The sequence below is a fragment of the Dryobates pubescens genome, chromosome 17 (assembly GCF_014839835.1).
Source record: "Dryobates pubescens isolate bDryPub1 chromosome 17, bDryPub1.pri, whole genome shotgun sequence".
Classification (NCBI taxonomy): Eukaryota; Metazoa; Chordata; class Aves; order Piciformes; family Picidae; genus Dryobates; species Dryobates pubescens.
In genome coordinates this window covers 19,550,041-19,575,558 of record NC_071628.1, presented here as the reverse complement: position 1 = coordinate 19,575,558, position 25,518 = coordinate 19,550,041, and the positions used below count along the sequence as shown (strand labels likewise).

General features: G+C 40.9%; 2 protein-coding genes across 5 annotated transcripts; one reads left to right on the top strand and one right to left on the bottom strand.

Annotated features, from left to right (window-relative positions):
• Positions 1–8,680: 8,680 nt before the first annotated feature.
• Positions 8,681–15,240, top strand: SKIC8 (SKI8 subunit of superkiller complex). Of its 2 annotated transcripts, none has more exons than XM_054169188.1 (11): positions 8,681–8,761; positions 8,908–9,008; positions 9,101–9,128; positions 9,439–9,544; positions 10,347–10,519; positions 11,147–11,295; positions 11,608–11,701; positions 12,196–12,289; positions 12,937–13,029; positions 13,643–13,721; positions 14,965–15,240. In XM_054169188.1, the coding sequence occupies exons 2-11, from the start codon at positions 8,997–8,999 to the stop codon at positions 15,052–15,054; spliced, it is 918 nt and encodes a 305-aa protein (XP_054025163.1). In that variant the 5' UTR covers positions 8,681–8,761; positions 8,908–8,996; the 3' UTR covers positions 15,055–15,240. The 2 variants fall into 2 exon arrangements, with proteins under 2 accessions (XP_054025163.1, XP_054025164.1); XM_054169189.1 differs by having other exon boundaries at positions 8,687–8,761; positions 8,965–9,008.
• Positions 15,241–15,973: 733 nt separating this feature from the next.
• Positions 15,974–21,598, bottom strand: DNAJA4 (DnaJ heat shock protein family (Hsp40) member A4). Of its 3 annotated transcripts, XM_009911618.2 has the most exons (7): positions 21,423–21,598; positions 19,626–19,806; positions 18,593–18,697; positions 17,766–17,993; positions 17,456–17,686; positions 16,817–16,917; positions 15,982–16,704 (listed from the first exon to the last, which is right to left on the bottom strand). In XM_009911618.2, the coding sequence occupies exons 1-7, from the start codon at positions 21,552–21,554 to the stop codon at positions 16,486–16,488; spliced, it is 1,197 nt and encodes a 398-aa protein (XP_009909920.1). In that variant the 5' UTR covers positions 21,555–21,598; the 3' UTR covers positions 15,982–16,485. The 3 variants fall into 3 exon arrangements, with proteins under 3 accessions (XP_054024999.1, XP_054024998.1, XP_009909920.1); XM_054169023.1 differs by lacking the exon at positions 19,626–19,806 and having other exon boundaries at positions 15,977–16,704; positions 21,423–21,534; XM_054169024.1 differs by lacking the exons at positions 18,593–18,697; positions 19,626–19,806 and having other exon boundaries at positions 15,974–16,704; positions 21,423–21,511.
• Between the last annotated feature and the right edge of the window lie 3,920 nt (positions 21,599–25,518).

Sequence of the window (25,518 nt, the reverse complement as noted above, 5' to 3'; positions counted from 1 at the left end):
TGGAGAAAAACAATTTTTTCTGATAACCTTTTCAATGTCTTTACTCTGTGAAATGTAGGGTTCAGTAAATTCTGGTGTTTTCTTCAAATTCTTTTCCAAGCCAGCTCTGCCTTACAGCGTTAGTCTCAGTTTGGAGATGGGAAGGAAACCCAGTGAATCTTAACCAGAACATCCCTGAGTATCAGGGTCATGGCATTTAGTTATTCCAAATCCCCTTCTATACCTTTAACAGGGAAATGGTGTAGAAAAAGCATGTAAAAACAAACAAACAAGCACAAACAAAGAAACAAAAAAAACCCCAGAAGTGGTAGCAAAGCCACAGACCTGCAGGAGGACTCTGCAGCACCTACTTCAGTTTTAAATGCACTGCTTTAAATGGATTTGGTTTTCTGCCAGCTGTATCTCACCAGGGTGCATATTGACAGCAACAGTATGAAAGCAACCTTACACTTTGAAGTGAGATGGCAGAATTGGAATTTATTAAGGGGAAAAAAATGGAAATAATTTTTTACAAATCCTTTTTACATTCCCATCCTCACATGAAAGCACTCTGAGAGAACAAGCCTCTGGGTCAGGCAGGAATAGAAAATAAAGGAAAGTCTACTGCACTTGTATGCTTCTAGAGGAACCCTTGTGGCACAAAGCACTTCAGGGGCAATGTGTCAGAAACACAAACTTCCAGTGCAGATGCTAATATGGTCTGCTGCTTGAGGAAATCATTAGTTCTCTGTCACTTGGATCAGTTCTGCAAAGATTAACTCCTACTAGAACAGATGTCACTGTACTGTTATCTAAGAACATCACCTGCCAAATCCTCAGACTAATGTTTTTTGTATAGATGCTCTTTTGTATGCAGCACCTCCACACCATCCTTCCTTAATACATAGTGGTGCAATCCTATGGTTATAATAATGATACTTTATCTATGAGACTGATTTACTGTTAAGAAAGCTTTTCTAAAAAGGCAATGTTTTACCTGGAGCATTGTGAAAATTGAGCAATTTGCTGTGACTTTCATTAAATGCACATCATATTCATACCCAAAGAATATTTTCCTACCAACTTCAAAAGGAAGTCTTCAGTGAATGAACTCTTAACTGCAATTAGAAATGGGATTTGTACTGAAACATACAAGGTAAGGAAAAGCAGTCAATCACTTGTTTGTGTCACTTTCAGAGTTTAAGGTGTATTTTTTACATCTAGGAGTCTACATAAACCATTATTTTTGATCCTACACCACTCCAAAAATAAAATTCAGTAATCCCCAAGCTTCTAGCTATTACCTACCCCAAAACAGCTAGTGCTAACTTTCTGATGAAGAGCAATACAGACAGAAACAGATCTTTTCCCGCTGTCCAAACAAACAAACCAGAGTTGTACTGTTCTTCACCACAGTAATGAATTTCAACTGCTGTTCTAGGAAAATCTACATCTTAGACTTGAAAGGAGCTGTTTTGTTCAGTGAAACTGTTAAATACAAACATCTCTCAATGACTGCATGATTCTGTGGCTGCAAGATCAGCTTCTAATTTATTTAATGATACTTAATTAAGTCTCCATTAATGCTAATTTTTTAACAGTTTCATCATTATCAAGAATGACTACTAGTGACTGCAAAGAAGGTAGCCCTGAGCACAAGGAGATCAAAGATTAAGAAATCAGCTTACTGGTTCAGTGATGCAATTTTAAATGTAGCTATATTGGTCTCTGGACTAATGGTGCTCATGATGCTGATAGTTCACAGTTTTCTTACCCCAGGTATACATGAGCTGATGGAAGTTTCAGTAGGCAGTCAGGTCGCTCAGGCACTGGCATCTATTTACTTCATTTGTAATGCATGTTAACATGATGATACATCCATCCTTGTTACTTCACAATTTCAAAGGATACAGATTTTGAAACTGATCCAATTATTTCATCTGGAGATTATTTATTATACAATCATAATTCAGAGCAGATTTTCCTACCTCTACTCAGAATGGCTTGCATCCAATTTCTCAAATATGCCCACTGAGAAGAGAGGCTACTCCAGAAGTAATATACTGCTGCAAGTGAAAAAGACAGGCAGGCTTCTGCCTGTTGTTACTGTGCAGAAACCTATTACACTGAATGACAGGGAATAAAAAAACAGAGTTTGTAGCTATGAATGGGCCTGAGAGTGCAGACAAGGAGCTCATGCTTAGAGTGGTAAAGACACAAGAACAAATGAGTCTGTGCAGGTCAGTCAGAATGGCTATAGCAAAATTATTCTAGATAGAGCAATCCAAATCATCAAGACTGAGAAAAGAATATTATAGCTGTTGAGACTCAGGTCCCACCATGAAAATTTAGCCCTGTGACTTGGGATCCCAGTGTCCAAATTCCAATACAGTGTTTTGTGCTCTTGGGAACAATCTCCAGTCACAGCAATACATCTGAAATTCACTGAAATCCTCTTATTTTCTTTTATTTCTTCTTATTCCCTCTTATTTTATCTTTTTTCCCCCCCTCTTGTTCTGTATCTTAAAAAGTTTGAGCCCTAGTTGATGACAACCTCACAAAGTAAATCTATTATTTGCTCATGTCAGTAACACATCACTAAACACAGGCAGACCAAAACAGTCAAACAATCATCTCATTAGAATCCAGGAATGTTTCCATTATATGAAACATCCATCACTGGGGCAGTGTCAAATGTGAATGAAGTACTTAACGCTGGGAACTCACAATAGCAGGAGAAAGTGTCCAGCCTGTTCTATGAGGTATTTATGGAAACAATTCAGCAGACACTTGAACATGTGCTCAGGACCTAGTAAAGTCCATCAGACATGAACACATGCTCTTGCTGTGCAGAAATGGTTTGTTGAATCACCACTGCAGCATGGGCTTTCACAGCCAGCAACAGACACAAGGATTTAACAAACTTAACAAGGTTTGATTCTATCATCTCAGCCAGAGGAAGCCAAATGTAACATTTCACAACATGCCATGCTTAGTCCTCCTCCTGGTGACTTCCATGGGAGCTGGAGCATGCAGAGCACTGGCCTTTATCCTCCAGCATAGTTCCTCTGTGTAAGGTTAACACCGTCAATTCGATTCACAAGGGCTTGAGAGCCAGACAGGCAAAATGGAGAAGAATAAGCCTCTCTTCACAAGGAGACAAGAACACGAAAGAGGTTGCCCAGCAAAGTCATCAAAGCAAACAGCATGAATGAGACAGTGTTGATGAAGACAGAAGTGGCATTGAAGGCTGCAATAACAAAGTGGGGCAGTGACATGAAGATAAGTGGCGAAGTAATTGGCTGGTTGAGCCAAGTGCATCCATACAGTCTGCCTGCCAGCAGCTTATGCAAATGGATACCAGGCACTGAAGATCTAACTGCCTATTTATGTAAATATATTTGAGATGGTGACACAAAAATAGATAGGAACAAACACTTACTAAATACAGCCAGAGGTTTCTGAGGGCATTTCATCTAATTATTACAAACTTCCTTTGCATCTACTACCAATGAAGGGGTTTCCTCCCAAGTTTTCTTACTAATTATTCTCAAAAGCCAGAGTTGTGCCCTCTGCATTTGATCCTGTAGAAGATTTTCATATCAAAAAGACCCTTGCCAGGTCAGTTTCTGGCTCCCCACTCCAGCAAAAAAATGGCTAAAATCTAATATCAGTAGCATCCCTAAGAAGCATAAAATTAGCAACATTTTACAGTGCAGCAAATAACATATCCAGAGGCTGGAACCATTCACTACCTCATTGGTGAACTGTGAGCAGCTTGGTCAGGCAACGTGCGACAGCAGGTGGAAGAAACTCCTTCCCTCCTCCCTGACTCCCAGTTTAGCAACCTATTCAAACATTTATCTGCATGGATCAGAAAAAGAGACACTTTCTTGCTTGCTACCCATCTTAGCTTCACATGACCCAGATGCAAGTAGAAGAATTAGTAGTCTGGGTTAAAAAAAGTTCATTGGATAGCTCATATCTTTATACTCTTGCTTTATTAAAGTATCTTGCTTTATACAGGTAGTGAGTGCAGACATTCACTCACACTTCAGAACCAAACATCACTTGGGTGATGTCTGGTGTAGAAAAGCCCACCAATGTGTGTGTGACAGTGTTTTCTTCTGTAGCATAAGGTATGGATATCAAAGTAAAAAATACACAATCAGGCTTAAAATAGCGGCTTAGATTACATGATCATTATTTACTTGCTCACAACTAAACAGCCAGATTATCAGCTGACAGCCAAAAATTATTTCCTAGAGCTCAAGTACTTCAGTTTTGGTACATAAGGTCATAGACCAGGCCCTTCCTAGCTGCCATGTATATCTGAAGCCACAACAGCAAGGGGTATACATTCATTCTGGTAAACCATGTGAGATACTGGAGAGAAAAGTTTTACTGCTAGATTTGATTTATGAGATGAAACTTTGTGCTTCATAAAAGCAAGTCCAACCACATGCACGATTTTTTAAAGGGCCTTATTTCAATCCTGACAAATGAGCACCAGATGTTTCTTTTATCATGCTTGTATTTTAGACAGTCATTCAACATTTCAGGCTCGTGTTCGTCAGGTCTTACAAACTCTCTGCAATCCACCACTCACCCCCTAAAAAAACCAGAAGCAGCAATAAAGAACAAAATAAAGAATAAAATATAATAATTCTGACTAAATACATCAAATAAATGAAGGAAGAACTGAAGTCTTTCTGTAAGGAGAGAGCAAAGATAGGGTGAGAACCACGTCTGCATTCAGTTATCATCAAGAACAGACCAATTGTCAGAAAATCTCCCACAAACAATGCTTTTTGGGGCTTTTTGTTTATATTACTATTCCTTTCAAAATAATTGAGCCCTGAAAGGTTTCCTTTGACCTAAAAATGCCATGAGCAGGAGATTAAAGGGCCTGTAATTACATCTAACCATTCTGCCTTCTCTGCAGGTGACAGTGAGGATGAAGTTGCTTCCATGAAGGAAGGATTCTAGCTTCTAGGATTTATTTAATTAACTGTCCCAAGAATTTTCACTGCCTGTTGACTGAACACATTGAAAAGCTTGCTTTCCTGTTAGAGAAGTAATTTAACATTTAAACATAAGTGTAAAGCAATGTCAATGTGTAGGTACACATTGAGTTAAGAGCACATGCCAAGAGGTTGAGAAAAGGGTTTCATTCCTCGATCTACCACTAAATTTGTCACCTTGCTTCAGATTGCATCCATCTGTGAAATAGGATAATGATCCTTCCTTAGCTCACAGGGTGAGAATGTCATTAATATTTGGACTTGGTTTCAGATTCTTAAAGAAGAAGTTTTCCCCTTATATCATTTCCCTGTTTTGGCCAGCACTTGGACTAAAGATGAGAATGTAGTTCCAGCTCTACATCCTACAAAGTCTGATGACTGGGTGTGGTGCCATCTCCTGGAACACAAAGTGCCTTTACAATGGATGTTATCAAAAATAAGACAAGAGACTGTTTTAAAGCAAAGCTTTGATTTGAACCTCTGTCAACAACAGGAAAGTTTATAGTTGACTCTACATCACTGTTTAGCTGCTTGGGACCATCAAAGACAAACTTATCAGTGAAAAAGCATATGGAGTTGCATAAAAAGGGAAAAAAAAGGGGGGGAAGGATATTATATATATATATATGAAAGAAATAAGAGAGCAGAGGAAAACAAACAAAAGCTGAAAGTTTATCAACTCTGTCTGTATGCAACTGGACTTGTTTCAAACGTGGAACTGTAGAAACTGATTTTCTGCAGCTCCTGTGTTTGCCTCAGTGACCCTGATGGAGAGGACAGATACCTGAAATGAATGAGCAAATAGTGCAAATGCCATTCTAGTTCACTCCCAGGAATACAGTCCTTTGGTGGTTTCCTAGAGGCACATCAGGAAACATGAGCAGAGGATTCTTGGCTCCTGCCACAACTGTTCGGAGTCCCCAGACACAGGAGGACATGGAATGATTAATGTTTAACTGTGAATGCCAACCCCGATGCTACTGGGAAAAGGTGGAGATTATCTTGGTGCTGCTGCCCCACAATGGGCAGATGGTATAAACCTGCAGGATGGCTCAAAGTCATCCTTCGTTTCTGCAGCACCTGCAGGTTTCTGTGACTGATCCTACACTGAATCCTAAGATGGAAAATCAAACCCAAAATTGATGGATCAGTCCTGAAAGTGATCCATAATTGAACCCAGCTCTCCTTGATAGCCACAAGAATACACACTCCTTTGTTACCTACTTTGGAACACACTAAACACAACTTCAAATACCATTAGCATTTCCCTCCAAGCCACTAGTAAATTAATTTTTTGGGGGGGAGGGGGGGGAGGGGAAGGGATGGGAAGAGAAGTTAACATGCCTGACAACATTCAAATGCAGTAGTGCCCATGGACCTGCAGAGCTGAAGCTCCCAGTTAATGATCAAGCCTTAGTGGTTTGTGGGGGTTCATATGTTTTCAAGACCTTAATAAAACAAGGCTCACCTGGCATTTGTCTTCTGTGCAAGGCTGGGCAGTTGTTGAACTGTGAATGCTGATCTAAACTGTCATGGCAATATGGCCACAGTAGCATTCAGCCTATTATTTTTGAAACTAAGTGTTTTCTCTCAGTTTGTTCTCTGCAATTGAGATTTGAGCTGGAAAGTGCCTTTTACGATGTTTATATAATGTCTCAAAGTCCTGACCTAGTTCATTTCTACGTGTTAGCACAATATCAGGGTGATAGTGACAGTTTGAAATACATCATTTTCCCCCCTTCTAACACTGTTTAAAAACTGTCATTTAAACACTCATAAAGCATGCTTCTGATTAGGGTTAAACTGTCCATGTAGATGCAAAGTGCACCAGCATTCCAAAACAAGGACAAACATACAGAAACCTGATCTCAGTCACTATTCCAAGGAAGCAGTTTATCTATATATCAAACATGTGGCACACTTTGCTTCAGATTATCCCCTTGATGCACCAAAGCAGCATCTAATCAGCTTTCAGTCTAACAAATACAGATTTGTGTCTAAGTGGTGTAGAAAACAACCCACAATCTCAGTCTGCACTCACAGAAGAACAATAACAATCTTTTCCCTTGAAGGTCTAAGGTGTTCTGTGTCCTGAGTAAATACTATTGGGTATAACTTTGGAGGGTGTGCAAACTCTTCTGAGATTAGAAACACTCCACATGACAAAGATTATGTTACAGTACTGCAGTATTCTACAGAGAACTGCAGAACCAAATCCTGATCATTTGAACATAAGGTGAAAATATTATAAGTACAAATTTAAATGTAAACATTATTAGGAGAATCCTGGTAAGAAATAGAATATTTTATCTTGCTTTTGGAAAATGCTTACCATTGTATCAGTTCTAACAAGAAAATTAGCATTTCTGAAGTTCAATATATTAAAGCAGTGTGCCTCAAAATCCTCTCAAAGCTCAATCTAAATAATCAGAGAACTAAGAATTCTGTAATTATATGTAAGAGTTTTACCCAGATTTTCATTCTTGACTGCAGAACTGTGTTAAGACACATTTAGAATGCCTGTTTTGGTTGTTACTGTGCTTACTCAGACAAGCTCTCTTGATCTCAAAGAGCTTTCTGTATGCATACAGACTGATTACAAGCTGTGAAAGGCCACTGATCCTTTGTCTTTAATTTAAGCCTCAGGCAATCTGATTTGTTCTCCTGAACTTTAATTCTGACATTTTTCACACTTTTAACTCAAGCAAGAGGCAACAACTTGAAATAACTCAGCTTCCGAAAAACTCGTACCTTTTTTTTCTTTTTCCCCACTTTGCCTGAAAGAGATGGCTAGTAGGGAAACTTCTTCTCACTCCAGTGAAACTAAAGAAGACTTCTGTGCCGTGGTTACAGAAAGGGCAGTACTGCTCAACTTTCACTGCTGCTCCTGGACCTCGGGAGCCGGCTCTTCAAAAAGTGACTCAACATCCCTGGGTAAGCAAGTAAATGTTGCGCTCGATGTCCCTGACTGGTTGGCATTTCTCTTCCACATCTTGGACCAAAGGCAGCCAGCGGCAATTTCCAGTCAGGAACTTCCCACAGGGCTGAGACGGTGGACTGGAATGCGCTCCTTGGTCCCTCACGTTTCCCCCCGTTCACATCAGTGCCATCACACTAAAGGGTCTCTGATACTTACATGGCACACAAATGATGCTGATTGCTTCTGGACAGCTACAACTACAGGGACTGGCTCCTCGCACAAGGGGCTCGCTGTCTGTGTAAGCGTGAGGAGAGTAAGGGCTGGGAAGGGGTACAGCTGGCAACCAGCGGCCGAACACGGAGCCCACCACCTCAGTCCTACGGCCTCACTGGCGTCCCCTGAAGAAGGCGGCAGGGAGCTGGGCTGCGCGCGAAGCCGTGGGACCTGACTGTCGGGCGACCCGAGCGGGGCAGGCGCTGCCAGAGTACTCGCAGGAACCATAAGGACTGGTGGGAGCGGTCTGTGAAGGCTGGAGAGCACTGACGGCGCCGCCACGGCTCCCACGGCACAGGCGGGCCGCGAAGCGAACCATTCCCGCCGGCGGGCTGGGCGCGCGCGGTCGGCAGCCCTGTGAAGCCAAAGGGAGCCGCCTTGGCCACAGAGCGGCAGTAGAGAGCGCGGAGTACTCTGTTGCGGAGGAGGGAAGGACTACGGGGAGCGACGTTCTTGCCGCGCTCTCGGTGGTAGGAGACGTCATCAGACTGCGACGGCGGCTAGGGCGGCGGTGGAGTGGTGGTGGGTCGAAAGTTCTGTGTCCAGCAGGGATTGGCTTGATTCGGTACGGCAAGGCACCATACGACGCGGCACGGTGCCGCACCGCGCGGGAGGGCGAAAGCGAGGGCGGGCTGAGGGGGTGCTGGGCGCATCTCTGCAGGCGGAGGGTGAAAGGCGGTTTTCCTTCAGGCCTTACTCTGTTCCTTCTAGAGCGGTGTTTCTGAGGCAGAGCCCTAGTGCTGAGCCTAATGGCTTTTCTCCTTCCAGAGTGTTCCTGTTAAGATTACTTCCGTAAAGACATGACCACACAGGTAAATAAAAACACAGCGTTCATTAATTTAATGGCTAGCTTGTTCTCTTTTTAGACTACTCATGCGTAATGGTAATTATTTTTTCTTTCTAGTACGGTATTCTCTTCAAGCAAGAGCAAGGTGAGAAAACATGTATAATAATGCTGGGCTTCTTGGATTGATAGTGGTAGATATACTTGTGAGATGATTAAGTATAAACCTGAATAACTCAAAAATGGCTATGCTGCTTTTTCAGCAGTGATCTTGGTGAACAAAGTGTTTTGAAAGAAGGAAAACAGTAACAAAGCTCTGAGTTTTGATAAGACTTGAAGAGCAAAGGGTCTATTGCCAGCATTGCAATTAGCAATTTTCGCATTAACAAAATTAGTGGTTGCCTTCCATCAGAAGAAACAACTTAGTTTATAGTTTCTATGCTTATATTCTCTTTCAGCTCATGATGATGCCATTTGGTCAGTTGCCTGGGGAAAAAATAAAAAAGATGGTTCTGAAACAGTGATCTCTGGTTCTTTGGATGATCTAGTGAAGGTCTGGAAGTGGTAAGTGAAGTGCTCCATATTAGCCAGTTTAAAGCATTGAAAGTATTCAGTATGGAGACAACAGTAGTCTTGAATTTCCTTAATTTCCATAATCTGCAGAGGTGTTAGAAGATACATCAGGTAGGGGGTAACCTAGCTCACAGAACTGTTCTTTTGAGCAAACTTGTCTCATCGGTGCATGCTTTCTCTGGTACTAGTAGTGTCCCAGTGTTTTTATTTTCAAAGAAATACACATCATATTTTGCATGTCATCTGTCAGAAAATACTACAGCCTGATGTATTCTGAACTGAAGAACTGGAAATGCAGCTTTTAATGAGACAATGCATTGTGAGCATTTGTACTGTGAAAGGAATAATGGTAATAGAATAAAAGAGGACATGACATATTTTCTTGAAAAAAATCCTCATAATCCTCATACAAGTGACACTGAAGTGTGCTTTTGCAAAGAAATTGTTCTCTTAGCCAAAACAGTACTGAGTGTGTGCTTTAAATCATGATGTAAGTAGCTCTGTTATAGTGATTATAAAAACATTGGTTGTTGCATTTTGTGCTATGCTGACAGATTGGCAGTCTGCTGTGTAGTGATGTGTAATGGACATGTTGGTGGGACTGCTTACAAACTGAAAGTCAAGTACCTGCTTTGCAGCAAGCAGTTTATGGATAGCTATCTGCACATTTCTTGGGTGAAGCTGGATCCCTCTTTTGTTGAAAAAAAATGTGATTTGTTTTGTCTTGAGGTTGGAGATGGGCTAAGTACCCCCAACTATTCATAACTAGGCTTCTTTTTCCCTTGAATAAAAGGAATGATGAAAAATTGGATCTACAGTGGACTTTGGAGGGTCACCAACTGGGCGTGGTATCTGTGGATATCAGCCACACAGGCTCCATTGCAGCATCCAGCTCACTAGATGCCCATATTCGTCTTTGGGATTTAGAAACTGGCAAACAAATCAAGTCGATAGATGCTGGTCCTGGTAAGATGGCAGTCTCTGTGTGAGAAGTGTACTTACTGCAGACAGTAAATTCTATACAGTGTGTAATTAGAGTATATGAGATGACTAGGGGTCTTAAAGTATTTTTTTGCAGAAGTCTTGGTGATTTTATGAATTCAACATAGTGGCAGACAATTTTACATTGTTTTTTTCCCCCACACTACTTAGGCTTTCCTAGATACATTTAGTTTTGTGGTTTAAATGTAATTGCAAGGAATGTTGATCTCTGCTACTTTTGTGTATCTGTGTTTCTCTGCGTCTTCTGTGCTTTGATAGACACATGTGTTCCTTTCTTTTACTGGTTTAATGTCTTTTGATACCAGGAGAAAAGTAATCCTCAAGTCTACATTTATTGTTACAGGAGAGTCTGATAACCTCCAGGTATTTTCATTTTTTACTAAACAGAAATCAATGGCTCAAGCTATGTTCTGTTAATTACACAGAAGGAAATTAACTTTCATGAGCTTATGCACTCTTCCTAAGAAGATGTAGGAGAGTTTAGAGTGTTAAGAGTAGGGAGGGGATTAAAAGTCTAAACAGAACTGGATGCTAGTGAATAAGAACTGGAAACATTATTCAGCTAACTGATTTTTTTTCTTTTTAATACAGTTGATGCTTGGTCTGTGGCTTTTTCACCTGATTCCCAGTACCTTGCAACAGGAAGTCATGTGGGAAAAGTAAATATTTTTGGTGTTGAAACCGGAAAGAAAGAATATTCTCTGGACACCAGGGGAAAGTTCATCCTTAGCATTGCTTATGTAAGAAGCACAGTTCATAATTTTGTGTGTGAAACTGCTATTGCTATAATGTGGTTTTTGCTTCCATCTATCAGTTTCTCTGCATCATACTAAATGACAGCCATATTTTGATAGTTCCAGATAGAAACTGCCTATCTGGAAAATACACTTTGCTCTTGCTTATACACATAAGTCTCCTGAATCTTCAAGCTTTTTGGAGTGCAGCCATCTTCAGTGGTTTGAAATTGTGGAAAGTTGCCAACGGTATGCCAGGAGGTACATAGGTTAAATGGATAGAGATGTTAAATGCATCCTTTCTGTGGTTTATTGCAGAGTCCAGATGGAAAATACTTAGCCAGTGGAGCAATAGATGGCATTATCAATATTTTTGATATTGCAACTGGAAAGCTTTTGCATACGCTAGAAGGTAATGGTTTGTGTACTTTTAACACCCAAGTGCTGGCTTTCTTCCTCAACAGAACCAAAGGATATAATGCAAGTCAGAATAAGATACAACAGCCATGGCATAAATGAGTTGATGTCTCTGTCCATTAGACAGAAATTAGTGTGTGGTATCCTCAAATATTAGAGGCAAACTGTAAACTCGGGCTTGCATCCTATGTGCCTATCTCAAAAGATATAGTCCATAATTCTTTACTAGATTCTTAAATTGCAGTTGCTCCTTGCGTTGCAGTGCAGTACAAGGGAAAGAAGCTAGACTAAGTGTCTGTTGCCATGCAGATGATTTTTCTTTTTGCTAGCAGTTTTTTAGCAATTTAATCCTGTTTTAGAAAATAACCTAGCATTTTATATTATAGAAGGCATGCATTTTGCTAATGGATAAATGAGCTTTTCGTATTCATGCAGTTTCTGTCCAGTTACTGCATTCTAAGCTAACTGCATTCTAACTTTGAATTCCAGGTCATGCGATGCCTATTCGTTCACTGACATTCTCCCCAGATTCTCAGTTACTTGTAACTGCTTCAGATGATGGCTACATCAAAATCTACGATGTGTAAGTTATTATTTTCCAAGAGATACTAACAGCAAAAAACTATTCAGAGACGCTGATTCTAGGAAAAAAAAAATATCAAACCCTATGCTTTCTTTACTTCCCTTCAGTTTTTGGTGATTTCTTTATATAATAAATAAATAATAAAATACTACCACTTTGATGGTTTTGAAAAAGTGCATAGGTGGCTGACGGCCTGAACTTCAAAAGAAAATGACTTTCCTCTTATTTGCCCTGTAGGGCAACAGGCTGAATGCTTTGTGTATATGTCCTGTCTCTTTGTGTTTGCCCATCTTGGATCATCTGTATCCAACACATGATGACCTATTTCTGTGGCATTGTGCAAAAGCCTGGAAGACCCTGGGGAAGGCGTTGCTTGAGTGATCTTGATTCCTCCAAACCTGCATCACTTTGCCTTCTTCATGGTGAAACTGTTTTGTTCACCATTGTGGACAATTCTTAGTGACTTTTTACGTCAACCATTTGAAATGGAAAACCAGAATCTCTTGTAACACCCATTCAGCTTGGATGAACAAATGTCAAGAAGTCACCTTCCATGACCTTGCACTGAACCACACCTGGCATCACGAGCTAAGTATTTTCCTGTTGCTTTTCCCCCACAATTCACAAACCATTTGTTCTTTCCATAGGCAACATGCAAACTTGGCTGGCACACTGAGTGGTCATGGATCCTGGGTATTAAATGTAGCATTTTGTCCTGACGATACCCATTTTGTTTCCAGGTACTGAAAATTCTTAACTTGTTTATGCTTAGTGGAAAAATAAATAAATCTCTTTTATAAAGGGAGATGGATCATAAAAAGTAAACACGTGAGAGTTCAATGCAATCTATAATAAAATAACATACATTGTAATTAAAGACTCCAGAGCCAGTCCGTGATGCAATACCAGTTGTAGTGATGAGTGTGTTATAGAATAAGTCATCCCAATGCAGTGGATATCTAAACCTAAGAGAAGGGCAATTAGATTCTAAATAGCTAAAAAATTGCTGTTGAATAAAAAGAACCTAATGTAGTAGTACATTAATCTGGTTAGTATTAACTTGAAACAGCTCTGACAAGTATATGTAAGAGGGGTTTCTTTAGCCAAGGAATTTGCTTCCAAGAATTTTCTGGCTAAAATAGGAGTCCTCATTTTCATTTCCCATACTCATGGAAGAGTAAACATATTTTAGAAGTACCTGGAACATGGCAGAAGATGCAGACCTTTGCTACCTGATCCCTCCATTTGATGTGTGACAGAGGGTTTCTTATGCTTAGTGTATGAGATCTGTTACACTTTGCACAGTAGTTAATCTATTAATATAAGCACTGTTCAATACTGTGTTTCTTTCAGTTCATCCGATAAAAGCGTAAAAGTTTGGGAAGCTGGAACAAGAACCTGTGTTCATACTTTCTATGACCACCATGATCAGGTATGGCTGCTCTTGCTTTACCTAGGTCCCTGTGTTCACAAGAGAACTTTAGTTGTGCACATTTGTGCTTCAACTTGGTGCCTGGACTGCAGCTTGCTGTAATGAAGTCTTCCTGTTTGTTCACAATTACTTGGCACTTAGTTCAGTACTGGCACTCTGGGTTTGTAGATTAATCCTCTCCAAGTCATCACATTTTCCAGGCCCAAACAATGGCAGTCCTAATGGGCCAAAAGAATGTCTAACAGATTTTCTATGGTTTTACTTTTTTTATCACTTTCACTGCATGTTATGGCTTCCTTGAATCTTGGGATTCTTTTCTTCTCAAGTATCTGTAATACCCTTTTATTTTGCTCAGTGAGGGCAAACACTGTGAGGGATGAGTAATTTGGGCATCTACTAAGTTACTCTTTTGCCAACTGTTAAGTGTTAAATAGAACAACTCTATTTTTAATTGATCACGGAGGAAGATTTAATAAAGGAAATTATTTCGGATTTTATTTGGGCTCTTTCTTCCATCATACTCTTTCGCTGGTAACCTTTTCAGTTATCTATATTTTTTGGGGGGTTTAGCATCAAAGTACCAAGTGTTTTAGCTGTTGTCTATAATCTGTGGAGGTTGTGGAAGGTGAACCCTGGGGTTTAGGTATTTATGCAAAATAGTTTGAGATTCCCCAAAACATGCTGTTGTCAATGTAACCTTTCTGCACTGCCCTGTTAATATGCGAGGTAGCCTTCACTTTCTATTACCTTGATGAGGGGAGATGGAAGACACTTGGGAGTTTGTATAACTGTCCTAAGTCACTGAACTGACCCAAATTTTTCTAAGCTTTGCACTGGTAAGTAAATGACTCTTAGTTAGCTGGATCATTCTTGTCTGCTGTGATGTATGAGAAGTACTTCCCCTCTTGCTTTCCAAGCACTCTTCAGAAAGGAAAGCAAGAAGGGGCAAGAGTGAAAATGTTAGGATTTATGCAAAGTAGAGCCAGTACTTCCCCACCTTTTCAATAATTGATTGTGCAATCTATTGTTAGGAGTGGAATGCAAAAACTGGTTAGGCTACTAGGTGGCAGTGTCCCCAGGTTCAGCTGCCTCATCTTTGTTAAAGTAGAAGCTGTAATTGGACCAGCTCTAATAAGGTGATCTTAAATAAGCCTCTCTTCTGCTTGTTGTGGTCAATAAATGACTGCCATGAAGACATGTTTTGAGTCTTCTCTTGCTAACCTTGTGCATATCCTTTTTCTAGGTTTGGGGAGTGAAATACAATGGAAATGGGTCCAAAATTGTATCTGTTGGAGATGACCAAGAAATTCATATTTATGACTGTCCTGTTTAAATGTTGTCTCAGACTCTGTGCTTAACTCCTGGGGCAGTTTTCAGAAACACTACTGTCCTGCTATGTAATTTTTTTAGTATGATAAAAGTAGCTATGTTTGTATGTAATCCTGATTTTGTTCAGCATGAAAGAAAGCTTTACTTTTTTAAAAATAAAGGCTACAGCTGCAGGCAACTTGTGTCATCCTTAGAAAAAAGTATTTCTGGCAATATCTAGTCATGGATACAGTAACTGTTTGGCTTATCTTCCCTGCCTTTATACATAAATAGATTGGAGCTGAAAAGTGTTGACCACATCTCACAACAGTTTATTTTAGCAGAAGGAAAAGGGAGTGGGGCAGTGTGTTTTAGGCATGGTTAGTAAGAGCCTGCGCTCATGTTGGAAGCAACAGGGTCACTGCAGTCAGACACCTCTTTGAGCAAGTGTATGGTGACATGGAGCTCATTCATTATACTTATATTTCACCAAAGGGTGTGAATTGCTTCCAATACCAATTTCATACCAACTCTGCTAGAAACCAGGTGAAAGAAGAAAAGCTTTCATCTGATCATTCTACTGCACTATCTTATGAAACAGTAGCAATATACCTAATGTAAGTGCTGCTGGTTTAGTCATCAATTAAGGCTCAAGTACAGAAGACCTAGGACTACATTCCCTTTCTAGGGAACACTAAAATGTGAACTTGGAGCTATTGAAAGACCAATATTTTATTTGGAAGTTACATGCCTGTATGTGAAGTAGAAGCATGGGGAGTGCCCTCTAAAGTAGGGTACCTTGTAAGCCCAAGTTACACTTACACAGAGCAAAGCAGATGAAAGAATGTTACTCTCACACAGCAGACCACAGGGAAAAGCACCACTATGCAACAAGTGAAGCACACAGAAAATGCTTCTGAAATACAAAACCAAGGCAGACAGTATTGCAGCTAACACAAAGCTGAACATGGATAACAATCTCAACAAGGGGATAGGTGCCTGAGCTTGGAAGAAAAAGTAACCAAGGGGCTGTAGAGTGGCTAAGAAAGTACAAGAGAAGCATGATAAAATGTGAAGAGTTCTATTTATTAGAAGTTATTTCTGCTATGTTTTATTCTATGAAATTAATTTTCCAGTATGAAAGTATTTACATAAGACACTCCACTTAGCCTCTATCAATATTGCCAAAGTCTAATATAAATAGCATAGGTGAAATAAATTGAGAACCTTCACAGCAAAGGAAAATGTATATCAACTCAGTTGGTTCTCAGCTGTGTGACATTTGCTTTATATAGAGAGACTACAAGAACACAATATAAATTAGTTACAAAAAGGTGATACTGACAGCGCAGCAACTCAATTTGCTGAACACAAAATCCACAAGCAGTGGCTATTGCAGCCATGCAGTTTTCATTGTGAAAATTTACATTTCAGATGCCATCCATTCCACCTTACTTTAAGATGTCTGACATTGTACTCCTGTTCTTGGACCCTCCTCATCTTCTTCATATGCTTCTCCTGCACTGTTACGATAGGTTTGCTCATTTGGATCAAAGTCTTCCAGGTCTACCTGATCCATCTCATCTGTAATCATAACATCTTCTCGTGGAGGAAGCAGAGCCTCCAGCAGACTCAGTTTTTCCCTTGGGAGCCAGAAGTGCTCTGGAAACTGGACCTACAATTTCATGTTTTTTATTACTCATGGGTAGGGTTGTTTGGGGTTTTTTATGAATAGTTATTCTAGTGCCAACATGGTTATATTTGCTATAGAAAAGCAGTTAACTTACCAAAAATTGTATAATTAAGCTGCCTTTTTCTGTTGGAGATCTGTAGATAGGCATCCCTTCATTGTAGATACACTTTAGGTCACCATGTTTTATCACTTCACCTACAGGATGCAAGAGCTTTAAATAAGCTTGTAATGACAGACCTTTCATGGCCATGAAAGGCAAGGTTATACACAAGCAGTGTTTCCACAGCACTGAAGGGAGACAAAGTACCTCACAGGAAAGGCTGCATTACTAAACCCAAGCCAGGCAGAACTAAAGCTATCTGCTCTACTGTTAAGAGAATCAGCTTCTCTTAGCCTTCAGGCTACATCAACAATCTAGCAGAGCTGAAGTTTCAGACCTCTTCAGTATTTTCCTAACTACCCACTGACTGAGGCTGAAGTTTAAGAGGCATTCAAGAGCATTTGCTGTAATTCTGTATGTGCCATTGCTTGAAAAAAATGTCAAAGCAGCAACTGAATTATAAGACTGCAAGTGTAGTTTGAATCTGTTACATCATCAGCTTAAAAAAAGCCAACAACAACAAAAAACCCCACACCCAAACCAACCACAAAACAGCCCCTCTGAAAAAACAACTATCTGGGCACAATGAAGCACACAAGCAGTGTATGTAGCATCAGAATTCTGAAAACCTACCTGGCCTGGATGATATGACAAGAACCCTGTTATCCAGAGTTTCAATGGTCTTTCTGAAACCACATAAAGCCTCCGAGAGTTGAATTCTCATTTTTGTGATTAAGTCATGCCCTCGCCTCTGAAAGACACTATGATCCTTTTGATCAAGCACAATTATAACATCACCAGGCTCCAGATCAGGCTCCTGGTCACCTTCTCCATGAAATACAATCTTCTGCCCATCTTTCATACCTGGAGAAAAGAAACACATTTATTCTCTGCAGAACTATAGACTATGATTAAGGACACAGAACAAATACATAGGTCTTACCTTTATCAACATTAACTTCTATGATCTTTTTCTCTCTTACAACCTTACAGCCATTGCAGTTGTCACACCGGTCCTTTGGATTTATTCTTTCACCTTGGCCTTTGCATTCTGGACACACAGTTTGGATTTGTTGTACCATGCCAGGTCCAATCTGCTGAACTATAACTTGCATTCCTCTTCCTTTACACACGGGGCACTTCTCTACAGCCCCTCTCTTTCCACCATAACCTTTGACAAAAAAGTTAAATCTGATTTCAGTCTCAAAAAAAGAGTCACAATAGTAGAGTAATTCATCGACTTCAAGAGCATGTTTATGGTAACTGAAGAGTAGTTCAGGTACAGATTTCCAATATAACTGCTCTTTAGTTTCTACATGCAACAGTGTCAAGTTTTTTATGCACAGCTTACTCCATTAGCTTCTGCCTCACCTCCCAACACATCTTGGTTTTCCAGGAACTGTCAGCATACCAACTTGAAGACACACACATTCCATTAATACTTGGGAAACAATCTGCTCACTAAGTATTTCATGAAGTACCAAGATTCAAGACCTCATCAAAATTCACCTCCAAGATGGCCAGTCATTGTGGATACTTAATAGTTGTAAAATGAGTTGCGTAATACAAGCCACACATCTACCAACAGCAATTAAATGGCTGTTTCATTAAACTTTTTAAAATTAAATTTCCAGATTAAGATGCTTTGAGTATCTTCCAACTGTAATTCACAGTGATTTTATTTCTGCCATTAATTACCCCTGCCCCCAGTATTCTTCTACACGGAATCTTGGAGTAACAAGGGTTTGAAACCACTACTTGCTTTTTTACCTTCACACTTTCCACAAATAACATTCTTCTGCAGTGCCAGTTTCCTTGTAGCACCATTATATAAGTCTTCAAGAGACACACCTAACTGGTGCACAACATTTTTGCCTTTAAATAAAACAAAAGAGAAAAATTAATTCTATTTCAGCTGTTGTGAGGGTAAAATATTTAAATGCTTCTACACTTGTTCATACATGCAGTCTCACTGAAGAAATGCAAAGTTTATTCCAAACTTAGAACACAGCTCACCCCCCTTAAAAGCACGTGCAGTTCCATCAGCTTCCACTGAGCTGTACCCACTTATGTCAGAACATGACGTTTAGCTGTAATTAAGCAAAGCATCATTAAAGCCACCCTACCCCTGCTCCTACCCTTAATTGTGTAAGCTTGAGACGACAAGATGCAAGGACACTACCAGCCTCAGATCTAGTCAATTTAGAAGTTGCTGTTATGCTTGCCTATAAATTTCCATGACATACTGCAGCATAACTTCAAATATTTTACAGCAAGTTACTACTTGCTCCTTCAACAGACACTGGGCATGGAATAAGCCAAAATCATACTGCACTTTCGGCAGCACTCTGTACTCAGTTTTACATAATTTCATCAAAATATTTTAATGGAATTTAGCATTACTGAAGCTTAAGTTGGTGGTGTCCTTTAAAACAAGTTGCCCAAAGTATATGAGCAAGTGAGGCACAGATCCAGAAAAAAGGTAACTTGAAACAGGTCTCATTCAACTACTCTAACTTACCAATGTTTCCCCCTCCCCTACATATTACCCACACCCACTTTAATTAAAAAAAAAAATTATCAACAGAACTCATCAGAAAGATTGCTATGGATAAGTCATGTTAACTACTTTATTAGAATCTTAATGATAGAGTAACTAGAAATAAATCAGTTTACTAAATCTATTGTTGCAACATGTAATATCCACACTATGGGCACTTAGCAGAACAGCAGTACCATAGCACAGGTGTTGTATGCTTAAGTGCATGGTTAGAGTTTCTAGAACTTGTTTAGAACTGTGTACCTCTTCTCTCTCTATTCATTCGGCCTCCACCACCAAAGAACATGTCAAAGATGTCCATGGGTGAAGAGAAGCTGCCGCCACTCAGGCCTCCTTCTTTAATAGCCTGCTCCCCACCCTGGTCATAGAGGTCCCTTTTCTTTGGGTCCGACAGAACTTCATATGCCTGGGATATGAGTTTAAACTAAAAAGAAAAAAGAAGCTCTGAACAACTATGACCAAGAGGAACTTTCATCTTCCCATTGAGCTGCTACAGCAGTTTTCTTTATCCAAAGGAAAACTCCCTAAACAAATGTGTAACAGATGGTAATAGTACACTTTTGTCCAGGAACACCACCCCTTTTACTTGTCTCCTCCCCCCACCTCCCATGTAACAAGGGGGCTTAATTCAGAGTCACATCCCCACTTTCACACATATGCAAACCACACTGTGGTAGTTGCAGCTCATTATACACCTGTAACAAATCCACTCAGAAAGGGATATGATAGTATTCCCCAAGTCCTGGAGGTCCCCAGATGCTCAATAACCACAGCACTGCCAGTCATTCCAGAGCTACACAGAGATCCTTCATACCTGTTGCTACATTCAGCTAGAACTACACAGAATTTAAGTGACCAGACACTGGGTGTTGCTTACACATCACTAATAATACTGAGATACAAAATCAAAATACCCGAGCAATCAAAAAAATGAAGGATTTTTTCTAAATAGCTAGCAAGAGTTCCCTGTTACCAAGACGAACAAGTCAGGTTTTTAATACAATTTGCTATTACTGAAGTGACTATTTCCACTTTAAATATGAGTCACCCATGTCCAGCTGAAGTGCTTTACAAAAAAAAAAAAGCACAAGCCAAAAATAAAAGCAGAAAAGGTTACTTGAGTTTTGTAAATCAGAGAACTAGATACATAAATATGGAGACTCTGTTTCTATGTTAAAGTACTATCAAACCAGCTTTTCGATAAATAGTCCTATCATTCAAGTGTTCCGTAGTTCTCCAGCTACGGTGCTCATTTATCTTATGCAAGATGGAGTTGAGCAGGTCACTACTGATAACCTGTAGAATATTTTTGCTGTAGACACTCTACCCACGTGCAGCCCAGTTTCCTCTGAATAGTTACCCCGTACATCTGCATTAGTATTTTCTCGGAAAATAAACTCATCCTATTCAAGAACACAGCCAGTACAACCCCAGCACGGGCAGTATTGCTAGGAGCTAGATCCACCGCCAGCATTTGCAACATCTGACAGCACTACAGCCACTGGGATACCAGAAATCCTTTCAACTTTTTTGTGTTTTAACCAGCGTCTCTATGAGACTGAGCTCCAACTGGCAAGTACAGGCACACCGACAGGGACTGCATCCAGAAAGAGGGCCTAAGGCATCCCCTCCTGCCACAGCTCAGCCAGAAAGCCAGCTGCCAGCTTCATTTGGTTTTTATAAACTTTGAAGATCAGAAGCCTTCCTTTAATCTCACTATGCTGCAAAAAGAGTATTATGCCAGCCCTTTAAACAAACCCCAACTTAAACAAAAAAACCCAATTCTACCTTTACACACAAGCAACGAACAGGATGTGGAAGTGCTCACGCCAGCCCCCGGCTTCCCCCGGCGGAGGCACCCATCTTGAGGCCCAGAAGCGTCAGCCGCGAGCCCAGCTGGGGCAGGCAGAGCCTCGGCTCGGGCTCAGCCCCGGCCCCAACCCACCAAAGGGGCCTGCCCGGCGCACGGTACGTCTCAGATACAACCGAGAGTGTTGCTGCTATCCCACCAGCCCTGGCCCTACCCCCACTCCTGCGTACCCGTTCACCCTCGCTGGGGTTCTTGTCGGGGTGGTATTTCAGTGCCAGCTTGCGGTAGGCGCGCTTGATCTCCTCGGAAGAGGCATTAGGCTTCACCTGCAGAATATCGTAGTACTCCGTCTCCTTCACCATGGTGTCCTGTGGAAAGATTCTCCACGTTACTCTTCGTTACGCCGCGTTACCCGTCGTTACTCTCCGCCGCAGAGCAGGCCGCCCGCCTGGCGACCCACAGAGGCCCACCGGGCCGCGCTTACCGCTACAGCCGTCCTACTTCAGTCCTCCAGTACTTGCCGCCCGCTCCCCAATCAGGTGGCCCCGCCTCTTCCGCGGATTTTATACGGGTACCGGCCGAATCTTCTGGAATGACGCCGCCCTACGTCATGGCCCTGGAACGGTCTAGAAGTGCCACGCGTGACGTCACCGCCGGTACGTGCAGAGGGCGGAGTCGTCTCGCGCCCGGCAGTGCGGGCGCCGTTAGGAGTGCGCGGGAGAGGTCGGAACGGTGGTGTTGGAGGCCGCTGCGCAGCTCAAGCTGGTGCTGAAGCGAACTAGGGAGGCCGCTCCCATGGGCCTGTAGAGGGAGGCGGCGCGCCAGGCGTGGCTTCTTTCCGTCAGGTGTCTTCGGGGTCGGTCACTGAAGCGTTGTGTTACGGCACCTTCTTAACGGGTGGTGATTTTTCCTTGTAGCTGTCCTGTGGGGTTCATTAATTTGTGTCTGGTCTCGGGAGAGCCTGACAGACACCTTCACACAAACTTCCTGCTCCTGGGAAGCGAGTGTTGGCTTAGGGCTGGAAGTTGCTAGTCGATAGCATGGGTGATACAGGCCTTGTTTCTCCGCCTTTTGTGGAGTTTTAAGACTGCTGGAGCTGGTAGTGTGCTGCTGGTCTGTACTCGCCACTTCCTCATCTCTTCCACTGGCTGACGTGCAGAGAATAGGTTGGAAAGCTAACATAGTTTCTAATCTTTATCCAGGCAACCCAAGGTGTCAAATTATTTACTGCTCAGTTGAAAGGAGATAACCGGTACTGGTGTGGAATCAGAACAAAAGCCTATTTTCATAGGAGGCAGTACTGAAAATACGAAGTGAAAAGTAGAGAAAAGTGCATGAACTAAGATTTTGTTAAGACTCAGGATTAAGTAGATGTACCTGTGAGGTGGTTTTTATTCCAGGAAACATCTCTCTATTCCTAGAAGCAGTTTTATAAAACAAGCATCTCTTCTGGGTTGTGATAACCCAAAGGCTCATCACTCAGCCACAGTACACATTTAGATGGCTGTGAAGAAAAGAATCCTGTTGTATTGTCTAGCAGTGGAAAATGGAGAAAAAGGAAAGGGGAAGAAAAGGCGACATAGGTTTGGAATGAAAAGCTTACGCTTTAAAATTCTAGTGCCATGTCCTTTTTGCAACCTTTCTGGTAAATACTATTAAAAGATTGAATTAATGCAATCTAGTCTTTGTGCCCTCCTGCTTAGATTAAGTATATAGACTTAGAAAAGGAGGGGGAGCTCCTCTACAGGAAATAACCCCAAATACCCATGAAAGGAGAAGTTCAAGAGCATAATTATCAGCAACCTAGTAACTGTGTTTTGCAATTGTGAAATTTTATGGACAAACACAGAAATAATTTTCTGAAGTAACTATAGTGAATAACTCAAAACTTGTAAGCTGAGAGATATAGATCCTTTTTTAAAGGGAAACCCCCAGTTTATTCTAGAAATGGGCTTCACCTTAAAGACAATTTCACCGTAATCTGTAGTCCTGAAGATAATACTCCTGATTAAGAACAGATTATAAATCTTTTAATAGTGTGGCAGTAGCTGAGTGCTTTAGCTTTGAATTTCAAAGATGTATGTTGTAAAGACAGAATACTTAATTTCTGTGAGAAGAAATGCTTACATGGGTATAGGTGGATATTGGTAAATACAATATGAACTCAGACTTATGGATGGTTTCTTACTGGAAACTGTTGTTACTTGCAATAACAGCCAAAACCTTTGCTTAGGAGGACTGGGTTTATGGCAAAACAAAAACAACCTTGCTTTACAAGTAAGGAGAGCAGGGGGAGGGGGCAGAGTGGGGTGGTACAAAGTGATGGGCAGCTTTGTGTAGCCAAATGACATTGTGAATGAAACCTGAAACATCCTGTCCCACACATGAAGGCGTGCTGTGCACTCCACCCACGCTGAAGCTGGTCTGCACATTGAGGCTCTTGTTTACTGACCTTGCTAACAGCATCACTTTGTTTTGGCCTCTGTGGCATTTCTGTTTGGGATCTTGTGACAGTACAAATTTGTGGTCACACTGTCTTCAGCTTTAAGTATCAGTCACTAGTTCCTGAAGGATACCAATTGTAGAGCAATGGATGTGAACAATATATGAGCTTTGCCTCTTAATTTCCTTCTTAGCTTTCTGAGTTTGTCAATGCCCAGAAATCTTAACCTGTCTCTGGAAAAAGTGCCCCATCCCACTGCAAAAAGCTGGTCTGACAGACTTGTGCAATTTGTATGGAGTAGACAGCATTGTAGAAGAGCCATAGCATCATTGTAAAATTCTTTGGAAGGTGAATATCATTCCTTACTGATCTCTTCATGTTGCTTGCCTCACTTGTTGGAATTTATTGTTTGAAACTCAAAGAGTACCTAGAAATGTTGTATCTGAACTACAAAGGCAAATTCCATGTAGAACTATTTCTTACAGCAGATTTGTGGATGTACTGTTAAAATGATAGGACTGTTGGTAGCTGACAATTGCAGGAAACACAGTTTATCACAGTCGTGAGTTTTCTGTTACGGCTTAAATCATCATGTACGGTCAAACAATACACAGTCCAAAAGCAGCTCTTTTCCATCAGTCCCCTCAGATAAATTCCTTTTACTTCACAACCTGACTTCTCTGCAGCCACTTTTGTTACTGGGGGAGTTACTGGAGAATCGTTGGTTGCATCAAAATACTACTTTAACCATCAGTTAGTTTGACAAAGATCATGTATCTATATACATACACTGAAAAACCCCCAAACCAAATCCTTTCTAAACACACTGTGTATAGAAGAGATGTATATTTGAGATTTTCTGTTTATTTGCTCAAAGGACAGGTTTTAGAGAATGAACAGCCATTCTCCTGCCAGGAGACAGTCTGTTACAGTCAAGATGAAACCCAGGCAAGCATGTAGAACACTCTAGATGCCCAGAAGAAAGAAAACAAACCAAAACAAAAAAAAATAATATTGCAACAGAATTCAATCCTAGTTATTCTTTGTGATATTTCTGGAAAGCTAGTTGCAAGCTCATGGAAGATACCTAGCACCTTTCTGAAAACAATCACTGAAACAAAGTGGGAATTTTGAGAATTATCCCAAAATGAAGGAACTAAATGAAGCAGACAAAAATTAGTTTCAGCTGTGACACATTTTTACCATTGAAATATCCCCTGTTCTGTGTCCAGGTATTTTCAAAGGATTTTCTGGTGTGAGAATAGACCCCTTAGAATCCCACTGCAAAGTTTTCTTTCTTTTCCTTTCATTTCAAGTTGTTATATCTACAATCAGACATTTGGATCTGCTGCAAGGTATTCTGGAATAAAATTCACATCTTTCTATAAAGTTAGAGGTTTAATAGTCTTACATTTTCCTGTGGTTTCCTTTGTACCACTGAATAAAACATTCTATGTGATGATCTCTGGCTCTGAAGGCAAATGGCATGGCACAGCTTGCACCCTTCCCTTCCTCCAGACAGGCAGTCATTAGCATTGCCTCCCAGTAACAACCCCTGGCCTGGATTATCCCCTGGCTTAAGGAAATTCCAGTTTTCACCGACCAAAACCATCTCAGGATAAGTCTTCAGCCATTCCCTGGATCTCTTTGGTTTACTACTATAGAAGCAGCCTAAGCTGCTAAACAAGGCTTTCTAATGTTCGGGGGGGAAGTAATTTGTTCAGTTATGTGTAGAAACTTCTGCAGTATGTGATAGGCCTGGTACAGTGAAGTTGATTTAAGTGCTGGTGTAGTGATACTGGAGGTGCTTGGCTGCTGCAGCGCTGAGTTTGATAGGTATAATTGACTTGATGGCCTTTCCTGTTGTAATTGATCTGTTTTCT